General features: G+C 36.0%; 1 protein-coding gene across 1 annotated transcript in view; it reads left to right on the forward strand.

Annotated features, from left to right (window-relative positions):
• Window positions 1–7787, forward strand: part of LOC306667640 (cadherin-related family member 4-like) — a gene marked incomplete at both ends in the record, with an annotated part of 136546 nt that extends 128759 nt beyond the window's left edge. Inside the window, 2 exons of the mRNA XM_079150381.1 lie at window positions 5165–5282; window positions 7625–7787. Of these exons, the coding sequence (XP_079006507.1) occupies window positions 5165–5282; window positions 7625–7787 (281 nt within the window). The remainder of the gene's footprint in view (window positions 1–5164; window positions 5283–7624) is intronic.
• Between the last annotated feature and the right edge of the window lie 10925 nt (window positions 7788–18712).

Consider the following 18712-nt stretch of genomic DNA (forward strand, 5'->3'; position numbering starts at 1 on the left):
TAAACAAAATGAGGTTAATCTTACATTTATGTCTCAAAAAAAATGTCTCCAATACATGGGTCCTTTTTTCTTTTGGGTACTGGGAATTGATCTCAGGATCACTTTACCATTGAGATACATCCCCAATCCTTTTTCTTTCTTCTTTTTTCCTTTTTTTCTTTATCTTTTTTTTTTTTTTTTTCACAGAAAGGGGCTCACTGAATTAGTGAGGGTCTCACTACATTGCTCAGGTTGGCCTCGATGGCTCTTGCCATCCTACCTTAGCCTCCCCAGTTGCTGGGATTGCAGGCATGGACCATTGCACCCAGCTCTAGGTGAGTCTTTGATTGAGCTATTTATAGATAACTTCTAAGCAAACTGATTGCTTTTAAAAAAATGATGTGGTTTCCCTTAAAATGGTTTTCCGTAACCTTCACTCTCCCAGGAGCTTTCTGGAATTTAGATAAGAATCTCAACTATGTTGAGATGAAAGCTGCTTATAAAAGGATCAAAGTTCTGAAATACAAATAACCATTGAAAGTAAATTGCAGAACATTTACCAACTTTTCTGTCCCAACTTTAATTTGGGCACAAACTTCATTGATTTGAGAAAGTAAACTCTTATCTATTCAATTTGTAGTTCTTGCTGAATGTGATAATGTTTCTAATCTCATTTAGTTGATATTGTAATGTTTCTAATCTCATTTAGTTGATATTCAAGGAAATAGATTGTATGTGGAAAGCACAACATACTTCTCAGGAGAGGGTTATGTTAAGCTAGACTGACAAAACATGCATAGGCCCCAATCCCTGTTTTCTACTAAAGTGGGAAAATATAGGAAATAATTGAACCAAAGTTATTTCCATGAAATCAGCAACAAGTTGCTCATTATTTTGGATTTCTTCCATCAGTCCAAGATTTTGGAGCAAATATACTGACTTCCCAAGCAGTGACTCAGCAGTGAACTTGAATTGTAATGGGTTGAATTTTAATATAATTTGAAATTTTTTTAAAAACCAAAATTATTTCCTATCCTGATTTGCTAGGACATTTTAATTTAAATAAAAATATACCACCATATTACTGGGAAAATGCGGAGTAAGAGACTTGCCAATATCTTAGATTCCTTCCACTCCTTCCATGGATGGCTGAGGTAAGTTTCTTATAAAAGGTGCCCAGTGAGTCAGGAAGCTGCCCTTTGGATGCTATCAAATATCTTTTTGTAGATGAACCCAACTGGATTTGAAAGAAAGCATTTATTCAGGATTTCCTCCATAACTTCCTTTATTTTTTTCCCCATAGGAATGTCCCTTTACTACTGAGCAGAAGTTATCCCAGAGTCTTGAAAATGAATCACCTAAATGTAAGCAATAATTTTCTCAAAACAGTATTATTAGCTTAGTTTCATGCAGTCCTAAAATATAAACTTTTTTTTTTTTTTTTTTTTTTTTCCGTCAGAACCATGACTGTCATCATATTCTCAGTGCTAGGGCTACTGAACAAATATTTGTTAAACAGATGAGTGAATGTGCACAAATATAAAACATATAAACCCTGCTCAAGTTGAGTAACCACATTTTTGTCTCTTAATTCTAATTAGTTAAAAACTAGTGACCACAAACTATTATTAAATAATTCCTAACAAGTTTATATGCTTCCATAGTTTTGAATATCCATACTACTGTAACTGTCACATAAATTTGTTCCCACATGGTTTGGTACTGGAAAAATAGTTTTGAAAAAATATTTGGAAAATTTTAATATTTCGGTATTCTAGGTAACATTCATAAATAATATAAATTTTCATCATAATTCAATAATGTTTATTTTCCCTTTTCTCTCTCCATTAGAACCTAATGCATTAAAACCATATCCAAACAACCATTCCCACGCACAATTTTGGAAGAAATATGTCCCTTCTGTCTAGAAAAAACTTTAGAATTAAGTCTGATTTCAAGTAATGATAAATCTGAGTTTGGACATTTGCACATATATTGGCCAAAACATTCTAATAAATGTGCACTTGCTTTGGATACCTTCCTTATGTGATCCAGAAAGAGGTTCGGAGATTTCATTCTGGAAAAGGAAGAGCTTCATGAACTTTGCCACATTCTGTGAGTCCCTAGTTCTATTAACTCATGTTCATCATTTTATAAAACTCCAAAGATAAGGGTTGACCAGGATGAATGTTGGTTCATGATTATAGTGATGGAGTTGGGCAAGGCCTGAAACACAAATATTAACCCACATTTAATTAAGGAATGTCAAGTGTTAGTTAGGTACAGGGATAACACTGAGAACTTAAATAATTTCCAGTCTTCCATTTTTTTTTTTTAAAGTAGAGAAAGATTAAACATAAAGGAAAGTTTTCAATTGTTAGAAATTGACAAACTACTTCAGAATGACAAACTACTTCAAACTACTTTCTCTTGCTCAGGATTAGCAGAGTGTAAGTACAGAAAATGACTCAACCTCTTTCGATTCAACATGAAAACATATGTGAGGCATTCTAATTCAGTATGAATTGGAGAAACTCAAAAATATTCTCCATAGCTAAAATACAAAATAAAACAAAAAAACAAACAAAACCCTTGTGTTTATCTTATCAGTCATGGTTGTATGTCAGACTCTAACTCCATATTTTATGTTTTTGAAAAAAAAATCTTAAAATATTTAGTTGAGGATGCCTGACACATTTATTTTCTGTACAGAGGCCAGATCTACTGTGGTTTTTATTGGAGCAGTCTTGAATTTCATTTGATTATCCCATCATTATTGTCACAAAATCACCATGAAGTCCTCATAATATACTTCCACACATTCCAAAAAGAATTAACTTCAGTAAAGAGATTTCTTTTCTGAGGGGATTTAATCATGGATAGATTGGGAAAAAAAATGCATGTCTTTGTAGATATTGTTCTAAGAAAAGTTAAGTTCTGACTTCTCCCCAAGCTAGATAGCTTTCTTAAAAATATCTATAAATTAACATCTGAAAAAAGACATTTTATATTCAAAGATTAAAATATTTTTTATATCACATGAAATTCTTTTAAAGATATTTGTTAAAACTTTTTTTAGAGCAGCAAAATGGAGAGGGAGGTTTAGAGATTTCCCATATGCCCCCTTTCCCATGCAGGCGTAAACTTCCCCGCCATCAACCTCCCCCACCAGAGTGGTACATTTTTCACAACTGATGAAACTACATAGCACATCATTGCTCCCCAAAGTACATAATTCACATGAGGGTTCACTCTTGGTATTGTACAGTTGCGGTGAACAAGTACATAATGACATATATCCTCCATTATAGTATCAGAGTATTTCCATTTCCCTAAACATCCTCTGTCTTCCTCCTGTTCATTCCTATCTCTCACCTTAAACCCTAGTAACTGATCTTTCATGGTCTCCAGAATTTTGCCTTTTTCCTAATGTCATAGGAGTCTTATAGTATGTCATCTATCCACATGTCCTATTTCACTTGGTAATGTGCACTTAAATTTCTTCCCTGTCTTTTCAAGGCTTCATAACTCAATTTTTTTTTCTAGATTAATAGCATTCACTGTCTGGATGTATCACAATTTATTTGTCTATGCACATACTGAAGGACATCTTGATTTCTTATTTCTTACAAGTTGTAACAATTATATGTAAACCTACTGTAAAAATCTGTGGGCAGGTTCATTTTTTTTGTATTCAAAAAGATAACAGATTACTATAATACATACTTAGGGATGAATTCCATCAATCCTAGAGTACAGAGGGTCAAGTTCAAGAGTCCCTCCACCCTCCAACTGTCCTTAGTTTCTCCACCCTAGAGTTAATTGCAGTTAAAATTTGCATTATTTACAAACCAGACCTAAGTTTAGATATTTTTAGTGTGACAGAGAAATTCAAGAAAAATGGAGAGAAAGCTACGGGGATATTAAGAATTTCTTTCAATGTGGAAAAAGAATACATTTAAACTATTTGAAGTAAAGATTACTGTGTAAATTGTCCAAGTTTACTGTGTGAATTTATCTAATGTATTTTGCTATATTCTAGATTATAATGGACATATACACTTCAATGAATATATAAGTTATTAAGACATTTTTTGGACAAAATCTGGTTTTTCTATTCTAGTTTTTGAAGATGTATTTTAAAAGTATTTATGAGAATATTAGACTGGAAAGGTTTCATGCATAAGTTTTTCTTAGCAAAAGTTAAGTTGCTTCAACTTCATTTTTTAAGAACAAAATTACAGACACCTAGACACTAAATTTTTTTTCTTTGAAGTCTCATTTATTCTTTTCAATAACAATGTGTTTTATAACCAAAGATAATATTTCTAGAAAATGAAGGTCTATCAAGAAAATATATCTCAAAGTTAATATATCTCAAAGTTTTTTTTTTATTGTAAACAAATGGGATACATGTTGTTTCTCTGTACATGGAGTAAAGGCATACCATTTGTGTAATCACAAATTTACATAGGGTAATGCTGTTTGATTCATTCTGTCAAAGTTGTTTTAAGATGTTTAATTTTGATAAATATTTTAAAAGAACAAAGTCTAAAAAGGCCTGTAAAAAGGTTTTGTTATTCAGTGAACAAAACCATTCATAATTTTTGTTTTCTCTTGGAATATATTTATTTTACTGTAACTGGAACATTCACTCCTTGATTTATCAGTTTGTGGGTTGTAAACTTCAACAACTTTCTAGGTCTGAAGAGAATTCTTAGTTCTTTTTCTACAGTCTGCCCCATCTTTGCTAACCATGTTTCAACATCCTACTGTGTTTACTTTTCATCTCTAGCTTCAAAATTTTCTGTGGTTTCCCTTCCTTCCTTGTCGAAGTTTTACAAATAAATCTTCAGGGTGTAAGAGAATAATGTCTTCTTTTGAAACCTCAGAAAAATAGTTACATACAGTAAAGGACTTGCTTTCTTACTACATCTGGGCAGAAAATATCAAGTAAAGGAGAACTTTTAAGCCTCAGAAAAGTAAATTTAGCTTAAGAAAAAACAAAATAGAGAGGACCCATTTTACTTCAGAAGTGAAGAAAAACATAGGTCAAAAATAAAAGTCTTAACTAGAAAACATTAATTATGCCTAAGCTTCACAGTGGCTACAAGTGTGTTATTAAAGTTATATAGTTGTCCAAATAAAGTGTTTTGTAGAGTTTTTTATTTTTTCCTAAATGCAGAAAACAATCATCCAAAAGTAACGAGATACTCATGGCGATCTCCTCGACACCATTCCATGTTCCATGCTCCTGCCACAGGCCTTCGCTTTGCACCTCAGGTAGACCAAACTACTCTCAGGTACTTTGTGTTCTTCCGTCCTTGCCTCCTGTGATTCTCCCAAGGTATTTGCACTGGTGACATCTACTCCCCATTCAGGATTTACATCAATTTTCATTTCCTGATCACACTATCTAGTTAGTTTCACTAGTTACTCTTTTACTGTTTGAATAATGATTCTATCTCCTGAAAGTATCATGTTTACTTGTCTATTGCCTATCTTCTCTGTAGATTTAAACTTACATGAGTAGGAACCTTTAGTCTTGTTCCCTTTCCATAGCCAGATTCCAGAAGACTGTATGGCACAGAATAGTTTTTGAATAAATATGCATATAATTATTTTATCCTATTAATGCTTTGAGCATCTCCACAGCATCAGCTCTCTTTGGACAACAGGATCATAAAATTTTACAAATGGGAAGATTTATTGTCACAGAGCTCAATTATCTGTTTAATGTTAGTGTCACCAAAAATCATGTCCAATTTGAAGAACCTGCTCAAATTGAACTATAAGAATTCACTGTGCCCTAAAGAATCTCTTCTCAATTCTATTGTAGTTATTTTACAGAATAAATCTAATTTAATTTATCAAGTCAGCCAGTGCTTATTACTCTGTGAGGGAATGCTGTAGAGGTTTGGAATACATCATTAAACAGACAACAAAACAAAAATCCTTGTTCTTATAGGCCTTCCATTCAAGATAGAAGGGGTAAAGAATTAAATATAAGTTTATAAACATCACAGTACATTAAGTGAGATGGGCAACAGGGTGAGGGTGGTCAGTAGTTACAGGCTGAGGGCAGGTTGAAATTTTAAAGAAGGTGTTTGAAATACATATCATCAAGGGGAAAAAGATAGGTAGAGAAACATGGGATATATTCCTGGCAGAGAAGAAGGCAGCATACAGGTGGAGAGAAGGCCTGGTTCTATCGGATGCCTGTGGAACACAGGAAAGGCTGAGAGAAGAACAAGTGGTGTGTGTGTGTGTGTGTGTGTGTGTGTGTGTGTGTGTGTGTGTGTGTGTGTGTGTGTAGGGTGATCAGGATGTTGGTGGCTGTTGTAAGAACATCAGTCTTTCCTGTGAGTGAAAAGGAGAGCTTTTGCCTTGTGCTAAGTAACAATATCATCCCACTTAAGATTTGAAAAGATTCTTCTGACTGATTTGTTGAAAATAGAGCATGGGAGCCAAGGTTGAAGCAGAGAGGTCAGTTGGGTGCTTATAGCCGTCCTCCTAAGGGGAGGTGATTCTGACTCATACCACAGTGGTGATGGTCCAGCTGGTGAGAGAGAGTTCCATTCCAGATATATTTTGGAGGTAGAGTCAGAAAAAATTTTTTGCAGGTAGGATGTGGAGTGAGAACGATAAAGAGAAATGGAGGCTTCCACCACATTCTTGACCTTGGACTCTTGTGTGGAGGATGGATTGAAAGGTCAAGTCCAGGCTTGTGAGAACTGGCAGGGAGGTTAGTGTACTAGTCCTTCTGAAAGGTGATGAGAACTGCAACTGGAGCCCTGATAGTAGGAATAGGGAAGAGGACAGACCTAAGCTTTATTATGGGCATAGAATAATAAGAAAAATGCTAGTGAATGTTGGCAATAATAATAAATATTACTATGTGACAGCCCTTGTTGAAAAAAATATAGATTAATTTATTTAATCCTAATTTATGTGACATAAGTGAGGTAATGCCTTAGACAGTTTGTTCATGAGAAGAAATGCCAAAAATTGGTAAATAATTTGGTTCATGCATGTGGATGTAAAAGGAGATAGGGATGATGTATTGTGTGATTCACAGTATGTCCTTGAGGAAAGTTGAGGGGCAGAACTATGTGGTATATATGAAAAATAGCGCCCCTTCTTGGACAGTTCTATTCATATTACTTATCACTACCAGATAAATATCACTAGGGTGCAACTCTGAAACTTACTTCTTTTCCCTCCCTGTTGTATTGGGGATTGAACCTGAGGCTTCACACATACTAGGCAAATGCTCTGCCACTGAGCTACCAGGTACAACTCTGGTCCCCTCTTCCCTCTTACATGAAACACTTAAGAACCATTGTCACCTATAAGATGATGATCAACCATGTTACACTGGAACTCACAGCTTTGGATTTGAACAACTTTTCTAAATTCATTTCCTTTACTTTCACATTCTTCTAATTATTTAGTGAAAATAATCTCATTCTACAAATCCATAATTTCCTGTTTCACTGCATTTTTCTCTAATTGGCAAGTTCACCAACCTTCCTTTTTTTCTCAGCCTGTATGGCACCTTTTCCCTGAAGCTTTCCCTAATCACCTTCATGTTTTTAAACAACCACTCTATTAAAGTTGTTTTATGTCACTTGTTATTTTTCAGATTGTATTATCAGTATTCAGGGATCAAACTGTCAAGTGATGCCCTAAGGTATTTGGATGTCATCCTGATGTTGGATGGCAAGAAACAGAAAGTTAGCTTAAAAATCTTGGCTATGGATGGATGGGCAGTTTGGACCCTGCACAAGGACATCAAAATGCTGTAGATGTCATCTGAATGCACATGGATCCACTGATTCACTGGCAAAATCAAGAGAACTCAGCTATTCCCTGTCTCTATACTGCTCTGAGAATCTCTGAGTACACATTGGTTTTATGCATGTTGCAAGGATGATATGGTTCCAGAGTGGGCACAGCATGCAGAGTGCATTCATTGTCCATGGCCTGTGTGCTCTTGGGTGGGCAGGGCAATGTGAGTGGGCAAGTATGGGCACATGCGGACCTAAGGGCTCTGGAAATCTTCCTAGTAGCAAAATATTATGTTGTGAAATGATATTCTAAATTTATTTACTTCATTATTATTTTATATTTGTATGTATTTACTTATTTCTTTTAAGAAGGGGAATGTTTTCTAATTTTCATCAAGTGACCATATGAACTGCAGATGTTTCTGGTAATATAATAATATAATTCATTCAATTTGTTCAGGTCTTTGGTTCCTTTTACAAGTATGTGTTGAACATCTACAATGAGTCTGAACAATAAATTTGAGCCTGTGTGAAAGGTGGAGTAGTTGGAACTTGTGACATGGGAAGAAAAGTTGAAGGATTTCACAGTCCAGTCAGACAGAAGAGATGCACAATGGGAATGAAGAAGAGGACCAGATTGCCCAGACATCCCAGAGCTAAATTGGGGAATCAACTTGATGATTATTGAATAGATGTGTGGTTGTGAAGGGGTCAAAGAGTGTAGGGATGCAAAAGAGAAGTTAAAGATTACTAAAATTTCAATTTCCTATTTGCATTTTCTGGGAAGACGATGACAACAAAAATCCAAAAAAGCTCTTATGCCTTTATCCACTGCAGGACAGGATGAGTTCACACTCTAGGTGTGCTCTACCTTTGTAAGAGAGAATGTTTCTAGCTCACACAATTGACTCACTGTAGGTGAACCCTGCCCTCTCTAACTCTAAGGGGTACACACAGCCACACATAGGCTCCCTTCCAGAGCCCTTATATCTGCAGCTGTGCAGATATACCCAGTTATAATATGCTGCTCCTGCATCCTTTAGTGGTTAAAGGTATAACGTAACTTTATTTTTAGAAATATTATGCTTACATCTATGCATTAAGTATATATTAGCATATGTGAGTGTATGTCTGCATAATCGAAATGTGAGCTTTTTCTATTTTAAATGCTATATTTTGTGTTAAGGCTCGAATCTAGAATGTCCCCCAAAAGCTCATGTGTTGAAGGTAACATGCTTTGCATGTAAAAGCTATTCAATAGATACTGCTGAATTTATTAAATTTTTAAGTTTTTATGTTCTATGTTGGTAGGAGTATTTTATGAGCAAATTTTTTGTGTTTTTGTTAATATTTTTTTAATAAAGAGGTTCTGTACGCTGGGTACAATGACGTTAGTGTCTTTATAGAAATAATATTCAAACTAACTTAATGCTTCATAGTAATAGAAAAAACTCATTTATAATAAAGGCCCCAGTCACTGCTAGTACTAGCCAGGGAAGACGATTGGGAATTCAAAGGAAAGGCTGCAGCTACATTCACTGGAGAGCTGTTGTTGGAGTTGCTGTCAGTGACGCTGGGTCTGCTGAATCCCCTTGTGCTGGGATCAGGGCTGGACCTGGGAAGAGCCAACAGCTGCTGCTGCTGTCATTTTTCTATTGCTCCTGTTACAGCAGCTGTTGTCACTTCTGCCAGCATAGTATTGCTTCTTGCTGCTGCCGAAGCAGGATGGATGTTTATTGGAGGCCTGACAGAGTGCCCTGGGCACTCAGTGGACTTATGATACCTCTGATGGATGTTTTCTGCTGTATGTGAAAATGTCTGAGTGGAGGATCATCCATTCACATAAACTGGGTCCTACTGGTACCCATAGCCACTGGACTGATGTTCCAAATGGCAAGAAGGATCTGTAAGAGCAGGCTTGATGGAAGGATGGGTTCTCTGTAAGGCTGGCTGGAAGTAGCTGGGGGCAGGGGCTCCATGGTACCTGAGGCCTATATGGTGCTATAATTCATGACACTCTATCTTTGCCTGGACGTTGGGCTTTGCACATCAGCAGAAAATTATCAAATTTCCTTTGAGAAGAAAATGAAAAGTTAGTATAAAAATATTAAAGATGACAATAGTAAGCCATTGAGCATTCATAATTTAGAGATATTTGGTAAGCACCTATGTATGTATTCCCCATTGATTTCCAGAAGTTATTTTAAAGATGAGGAAGTTAAGACACAGGAGACTTAAAAAGTTAGTAGAGTTAAGAGTCCAAAACAAGTCTGAGTCACGTTTTACATTTAGAGAATTGACTTGGGCACCTGGCTCTTTAATACATAAAAGAAGACAAAAAGAAAAGTTGTAATATTACCAAATTGATGGTAAACAGCACAGATCCTGTTTAAGTTAGGGGGAAGAGATGGATACAATACAGTCTAGCTAGATTTCTCAGAATATAAGTTAATTAAAAGGTCAGTTTTATATAACTGGTAGTAGTGGGGTCACTTTCCAAACTGAGGACAAGCATGAAAAGGTAGTAAAATACAAACACAGTGAGATTAAGATAGAAAGAACGATTGTTTGTTGTTAATATTGTCAATCTGGTTGGTATTAGTTGGGCATAAATTGTTAGAAGTAGTTTTGAAGCCAATGATAAAGAGCTTTGTATCTCACGGTAAGAGATTGAATTTTCTCCTGTCAGCACAGAGGAAATGATGAAAGTTTTAGCAAAGGGCATGACAAGTTGACGCACTGTTTTAGTAATCTGTCAGAAACACAGGAGATATTGGGAGAAGAAGGGGATTGCTAAGATCAAGTAGAAGGCTTTTCTAATGACAGGGGACTTTTATTGATTATGGATGTGATGCAAATATGGCACAAGGAAAATGAACAATGAATTGCTAGACATAAGGGAAGAAGAATTCATGAGATTGGTAACTTCCTGGATGGGGTTGGCATAAGGAGGGAGTAGACTCAAAGTGAAAAGAAGAAGACAAAAAACAAACACACACACACACACACACACACACACACACACACAAAAAAAAAAAAAGAAAGAAAGAAAAAAAGAAAGGAAAGAAAAAAATGCTAGGAAACCCAAATGATTAAAATATTATTGATGGAAAGAGAGGAAGAGAGACTGACTGAAAAGTAAAAGATTTTGATTTTAGAAAATTTTAGATGATAACAAGTAGTTTGAGGACATATGTTAAGTTTCAACATCTTGCTAATGCCTCTCCTATTCTCAGTGAATAGCCATACCTCTTTCTTCAGAGATAAAAATTCAACAAAGGAAGACTATTAACATCTGACATTAATCTTGCAAACTGATAGGCATCTGTACTCCTCCATTCTTCCTTGTCTGAGAAAGATTCTCTTCTTCATCTAAGGCCTGTGTCTTGGCCTCCATTTTCCCCAGAGAAGTTACTTCAAAGATCTTTCCTCCTTGGAATGTTCAATTTCTCCCTATCCTCTGGCTATCTCTCGGTATTTCAACAGGCACAAAATTGTTCTATATTAGAAATGACAAATATAAAGCAAATCCCAAAACCTGAAATCTATATTATGAAGCTCCTCTGCTCCCAGCTATTGGCTTTTCATATTTTCTCTTTTAAAAAAATTATTTTTGTTTTATTTTGATTTTTGGAACTGGGATTACCAATGAACTACATCCCCAAAAGTTTTGTGTTTTTGTTTTTTTTTGGAGGGAGGGACAGGGCCTTCCTAATTTGCTGAAGCAAAATGGCTTTCCAGTATTTCCTAGCACTCAGACCTATGGGAGACTTTTCAGTTCATATCTCAATTCATATCAATTCATATCTCTTTGGTATTTAAAACTGTTGACCCACTTCTCTTTATTAAATAGTTTCTTGTAAATCTTTTGACACTACCATTTCCTGCATTTTATTTCCCCTGTACCTCTATGTCTTAAACACTTGTGATTTTCTGGGTACTGTCCTCTGCACCCTTTTCTTCTACTTCTGCCTGTTTTCCCTTCATATTGTGTTCACTTCTTTGGGTTAAGCTACCATCTTCTCTATATTGATAAACTCAATATCATTCTATCTCATATCCCTCATCTAAGCTTCAAAATTTTATACATTCAGTGATTCCATGGAAATAAGTCCTTGATGCATGCAGGAACCACATTCTATCCCATTGGATAAGTCAAAAATTTTTGACCTCATCACATTATACCTATATTCAATTAAGTATCAAGTTTTCCAAAAAAAAATTCTACATTTCCAGGTAACTTGGAATCTAAATAAGTTTTGTTATGCTTTAAATTACAATTTAAAATTATTAGAAATTCTATGTCCAACAAGAATGTAGCAATTAAACTTTAAAAGAAATCAGTTTGTCTTGGCAAAAACCCTAGAATTATTTTTTTTTATATAACATAAATGTAAAAAAAAAAAATTCTCACTTTTCCTTGGAGGAAAGTGAAGTCTCTACTAAATTCAAACTTAGTAACTAAGACTCAAAACTTATTGAAACTGTGATTAGTTTCTAGCATTTGGTGGACATACTTCTTTGTAGAGTGCAAAGAATATTTATTGGTTTGGGTTAATAGAAATTTTTCTTAATTCTAGATAAATATTTCATTAGTACTGTCTCTGAAAAGTACAACTCACAGAAGATATGAAAGCGTGCAGAGGACTGTGCCCAGAACATCACGAGTTTGAACTGCTGAAACAGAAGGCCAAAGATTAGGAACTTAAGCAATGAACATTTATTTGTCATAGTTCTGGAGGCTAGAAGTTCAAGTATTACCATGAAATACAAGTTAATAAGGTGTGTGTGTGTGTGTGTGTGTGTATGAATGTGTGTATATGTGTGTGTTTACACACATGCATGGGTGCTGGTGCATGCAGATACCAGTGTATGTGGGTTACCTAGAGTTGTTAGGAAGTAAAGATATAATGACAGCAGGTGGAAAAATATCTTTATCCCAACTGGGTGGTGGAACCTTGTATGATTCCCTCCTAAAATCCTCACATTGCCTATTTCATATGGAGGAAAGGGAGAGTTCTTTGTTAAAGAGGCCCCATACACTTCTTTTTACTGAAAAATCTCTTCTCCTACTGTCTTAGTAATTTTGGGTTGCTGAAACAAAATGCAAAAGATTAGGAACAACAAACACTTATCTATCATATTTCTAGAGGCTGGAAGTCCAAAGTCGGGGTGCCAGTACTGTGGAGTTCTTGGTGAGGAGGCTCTTGAGTCCCAGGCTGCTACCTTCTGACTGCACCCTCACATGGCAGACAGGAAAGGCTCAGATCCCATTGTCTCCTCCTGAGGATACCAATCCCATCACGGGCTTCATTCTTCAAAACTGATCTAACACTCATTACTTGCCAAAGGCCTAATCTTTAAATATCACATCAGGGATAAGAGTTTTAACATGCCCATTCGGAGGACACAAACATTCAGTCCATAGCACTTACCATTTAAAATGGCTGTACCATAGGCAGGAAAAGAAATCTGTCTTAATTAGGGCACCTTATCTTAGATGATGTTATAGTGAAATTTCCACTGAACTGTTATAAAAAGTCCGTCAGTGAACTTTGCTGTTACAGACAGGAGATCTAAGATCAATGCAGGCTGTATCACTAAGTAATACCATTCATCTTTCCAATGCTTTACTTCCTTTCTCTACAGAATGCAGACATTTAACTGGATGATTTCTAATAAATAATTCATTTTTAAAATTCTGATTATATAAGTAAAAAGTATGAAGTATAACATGTCTTCAGAATAGTTTTATCAACCAGTATTTTAGCTGAGCACAGTAGCACATTCCCGTGTTCCCAGCAACTTGGGAGATTGAGGCAGGAGGATCCCAAGTTCAAGGCTAGCCTTAGCAACTTAGCTGAGACCCTGTCTCATTTTTTAAAACAAGAATTTTTTGAAACAGTGAAATTTTCAAAGAAAATATTTTTGGAAAAAAAAACCTTAAAATAATAGAGGTAGAGATGTAAATTTTCCACCTCCACTAATTGCTCTTTATGATATTGGAAACCCTCTTGCCAAGAGCCAGGAATCATGCAGGCTACAACATTAGCCCAGTCTGTGCTGTGAAACCATACTGGGAAGCACAGGGCTGGTGTGAGGCTTGTGTGCCTCTTTGGGAAGTGGCTCTGGAAACCTTGAAGGGTTGTAAGACTGAGAAATAATTGCCTTTTAATGCCAGTGCCGTCTTTGGTAGGAATGCCAAGTACAGAAAACAGCACAAGGCAATTTGATAAGGATGAATATTCTCTCAGACAGGGACATATGATCACTTGAGATTTTCCTTTCTCCAAATGACTTCCAGCCAAAGCATAGAAACTCCTTTAAACAGTAGTGCATCTGGGTAAATTACCAGTTCATATTCATTTGAGAAATATATGAAATACGAGTTAATATGATATTATGTATTGTATGCATTCTCAACTGTGCATCAAAATAATGGAACATTTTTTTTTCCCAATTGAAAAGAAGTCCTTCAGCATACAGCCTATAAACCTGACAAGGAGCAAAGCCAGATACTTTCTGCTTATAAGCCACCTTTTCCCGTCTAAGATAACGAAGTCATGCTTTCTAAAGCTCTTTATAAACATTTCACAAGCAAAACTGACAAAGATATTAAGATGTCTTAGTGGCTTTGCTAAACACTTTCATATGAATAAGTAGACTACACAAAACCCAAGCAAAATCCATGATTTCAGCATTAATCTAAACTGTCCACTTTGTTAGTAACTATCTAATTTGCTTTGTGGCTTAATGGTTTATAGTGGTTCATAAAATGCTGGAAAAAATAGAAAATACAAATTTCATGGTTATATATGCAAAATGGAAATACAAACACTGATTTTTTACATTTTAAATGAACAAATCCTGGAAGTCATCCTAGATATACAGGGGGAAAAAGTATTGAATATATGCATCTAGAGCTGGTACTAGGGTGGGATTAGTGAGGAGGAAAACTTGGTGCAGAATTTGAGGGGGTAGGAAAAAAACATTTAGTCATAATTTCTTTTTTTTTTTTCTTTTTGGTACTGAGGATTGAACCCAGGGTTACTTAACCACTGAGCCACATCCCCAGCCCTTTTTAGAACATTTTATTTAGAGACAGGGCCTCACTGAGTTGCTAAGTGCCTCACGAAGTTGCTGAGGCTGGCTTTGAACTTTTGATCCTCCTGCCTCAGCTGCCTGAGCTGCTGGGATTACAGGCATGCTCCACCAAGCCTGGTCAATTATAATTTTTAAAATTAAAAATAAGCCATGACAAAGCCTACTAAAATTAAATAAATCAGGATCACTATTACTGAATTTTCTTTTAACCACAGGCTCCAGTGTGGCGTGGCTTGGCACTATAAGTATTCTGCTACTTTTTATCATATTATACCTCAGAGCTTAGAAAAAAGCGCAAAATTTAAGATGAAAGAAACTGCCCTCATTGTAGCATTTGAATATTGTTCTATTTGGGCACTGAATAAAATTTGCAAATATAGGTCATAATGTACAAAGTTTATATCCTGAACATACTAATTTTGTCTCTTCTAGTATATGCTAAGAACTTTAAGGTAATTATAACTTACGCTACTTTTATTTCCCATATTGCATAACAGCACCATACATATAATGTTTGATTTGTCTTTATTACTAAGGTGATTAAGTGAATGATTGTAATGTACATGACTTTCCCCACTAATTATTAAGCTTTCTTTTGGTAATAAAAGTGCCATACCAAAGAAACACAACAAATGAGATACACATTGAGAGACGAGAATTTATTTTTTTGATATATGTTTTGAATGGATTGAAATTGAATGCCTTTCATCTTTAAAACAATTGTCAATCTACATGGAAGTAATGAACTTCTTTGGAAATAGGAAAAATGATTCTCTATTTCTGGTTTATCTTGTAACTAAAGTATATTACTTTTGGAGAAATAGTTTAATGTGGAATATAGAAGAAAGAATAGGGAAGAAAGAGGAGAATACAATCATATTGTATGGGCTATTTCACTTAATCAAATGTTTTGAATGATAATTTCCTGTCAATAGAAAATAGAAATATGGTTAGAATATGTACTTAAATAAGTGTTTTAATTTTTCTCAAGTGCAAAATCAATGTAAGAGAAGTATACCTCTGTTAGTGTGTCTATTTATAAAGTTTAATTTTCTTTTGCCCATTATCTTTTTTCATGTTTTATTTATATGTAGTTAAACAATTACTGAATCATCACTTATTTAGAAAAAATATATTTTTTTGAAACATTTAGGAAAAAATTAATACTTTCAATTTTTACTTGCTCAAGTCAGCTACACGTTATATTTTTATCCTGTGTCAAACAGGCATGCCATTTGCCTGTTTGCATTCTTAAGCTTATTGTTATGATTTGAATTTGGTTTGCCCCCCTGAATTCATGTGGGAATTAAATCTCCCAAGTGTATGGTAATGGTATTAAGAGGGTTGAAAATCTGACTATGGTGTTTAGAGGTGGGGTCTCTAGGATGTGATTAGATTAGATTTGGTCATTAGGATGGAGCACCCATAATTGAATCCTGGTGGCTTAAGGAAAGGGAAAGAGACCACACAGACAGAAATACACATGATGTTCTGTAGCCCAAGGGGACCCTTGCAAAAGCTGTGCCATGCTTTTTGGACCTTTTACCTCCAGAACTATGAGCTAAAACAAACCCCTTTAATAAAGTAGCCTGCCCCTGAACAATGAACTCACCCACACTAAATTCTTCTGACTTACCTATTCTTGTTTTACTAAATGGTAACAGTTATGGGTTGAATTTTGTCCTTCTTCCCTTTGCCCAGATTCACATGTGGAAGTTCTGAATTCTAGTGTCTCAGCATGTGGCCTTATTGGAGATAGGGTCTTAACAGAGCTAATGCCATTAAAATGAGGATATCAGGGTAGGCTCTAATAAAATAAAACTGATATCCTTATTAGAAGGGAATTTAGAAACAGACACCCACAAGGAGAATGTTAAGTGAAGGTGAAGGCAGAGATCAGGGTGATGCTTCCACAAGGCAAGAAATGTCACAGATGTTCAGTGAAGCAGCAGAAGCACAGAATGGATTCTCTCTCACACTTTCTGGAAGGAACCAAATCTGCTGGCACCTTGGGCCTAGACTTCTAGCCTCCAGAACAATAAGACAATAGATATTTAGTGTTTAAGTAACCCAGTTGTGGTAGTTGGTTATGTCGACCCTAGCAAACTCATGAAATGACCAAATCAACTTCAAATTTAGACTTTAAACATCTGAGAAATTAAGAATTGCGTAATCAATTGGTTTTGTGTGGGCTTGCAGGGAGCCAAAGGGCGTGCTTGGTATGCCTGGAGAAAAACAGGAAGCTATTACAATTGGCTACATGTGTGCTTGAGCTCATGATTGCTTGACCTTTAACAGGATTGGGTGGGCATATCTGATCGAAATTACTTATGCATGAGACTACTTATATATAGAGGGTGTTATCAAAAAAAAAAAAAAAAAAAAAAAAAAAAAGAGCTCCTTCATGACAATCTGGTGTACGTGTCTTTATGTCCCGCTGGATGGCGACATTTGGTGGCCAGTAAGGGGAACGGTGAGCTCTCAGGTAAGCAATAAAGGAGAAATTTTTTCACTAGCACAGTCAACTAGCAGTCAACTAGCAGGTTTCCCTATTTGAGGAAACAGTGGCCTTAAGGTACCAATGGAAGGCTCCCCTAGTGAGGGAACTTAACAGAAGGCTGTCCCAAGAGACAGCAAAGGACGTCCTGTAGTAAATGAATGTGTATAAGGTGTTAGTTGTGTTAATATTTTTGTTACTTTTTCTTGTTTGGTTTCTGTTTGTTGTTGTTCTGGTGATCAGAGAGGCCATATTATAGCCATGGGATTGGAAATTTCACGGATTCACATGGAAGTTTCTCTTAAGGCATTGTTAAGAGAAAGTGAAACTCCGTTAAAGTCTAAAACTGCTCGGACATTCCTTAAAACTATAGAAGAAGCCTGTCCTTGGTTCTTAGAAGAAGGGCTCCTTACTGTCCCTCAGTGGGAGTGTTTGGGAAAGGACCTCCATAAACAAAATGAAAAAACGTCTCTCCCTCTTGGTACTTTGCCTATATAGACATTAGTTCCTTTCTGTCTGACTTCTAAAAAGCCAAAATTCCAAGAACAGCTAAGAGAAGGGGAAGAGATATTAGAAACTGTAAAAGAAGAACAATCAAGTAGAGCGTCTGAAAGAGAAAGTAGATGTTCAGACTCAGAACAGGGATGTGACTCTGAAGAACAGGAAGTATCTGAGACAGAGCTAGAAAAGAAGTTCTCTCAGTGGCATTTAGCCCCTACCACGCCATGCCCTCCAGTGTATAATCCAGGTCACCACTCTTTTCCAAGTTGTAGGGGCGCATGTACTTGCTGCACAGGGGTGGCCCCCAGACAGTGGGCTGATGTAGAATCTCGATCAGTGTTCCCAATATTCCCGGTATTTGAAGATCAAAACAATCAGAGATATCATCAAATATTAGATATAAAATTAGTGAAACAGTTAAAAGAGGCAGTTATGTCCTATGGAGTACAAGCTGCATTTACTATTTCTTTATTAGAGAATGTTGCAAGTCAAAATCTTACTCTGACTGATTGGGGTAATTTAGCAAAAGCATGTTTATCTGGGGGACAATATCTTATGGGGAAGGTGGCCAACCAGGAGTTATGTTCTGATACTGCCCAATGTAATGCAGTTGCAGGCAATCCTCAATGGAACCTAGACATGCTGACAGGCCAAGGACCATATGAAGGGCAAGTAATCAGATTAATTTCCACCCCGGTGTGTATCAACAAATTAGTGCTGCTGCCACTAAAGCTTGGAAAATGCTTTCAGGTGCTGGTGATCTTCAAGGATAGTTATCTAATGTTATTCAAGGCAACAATGAACCCTATGCCGATTTTGTAGACAGATTGATTCAAACAGC

Source organism: Sciurus vulgaris (genome assembly GCF_902686455.1).
Source record: "Sciurus vulgaris genome assembly, chromosome: 8".
Lineage (NCBI taxonomy): Eukaryota > Metazoa > Chordata > Mammalia > Rodentia > Sciuridae > Sciurus > Sciurus vulgaris.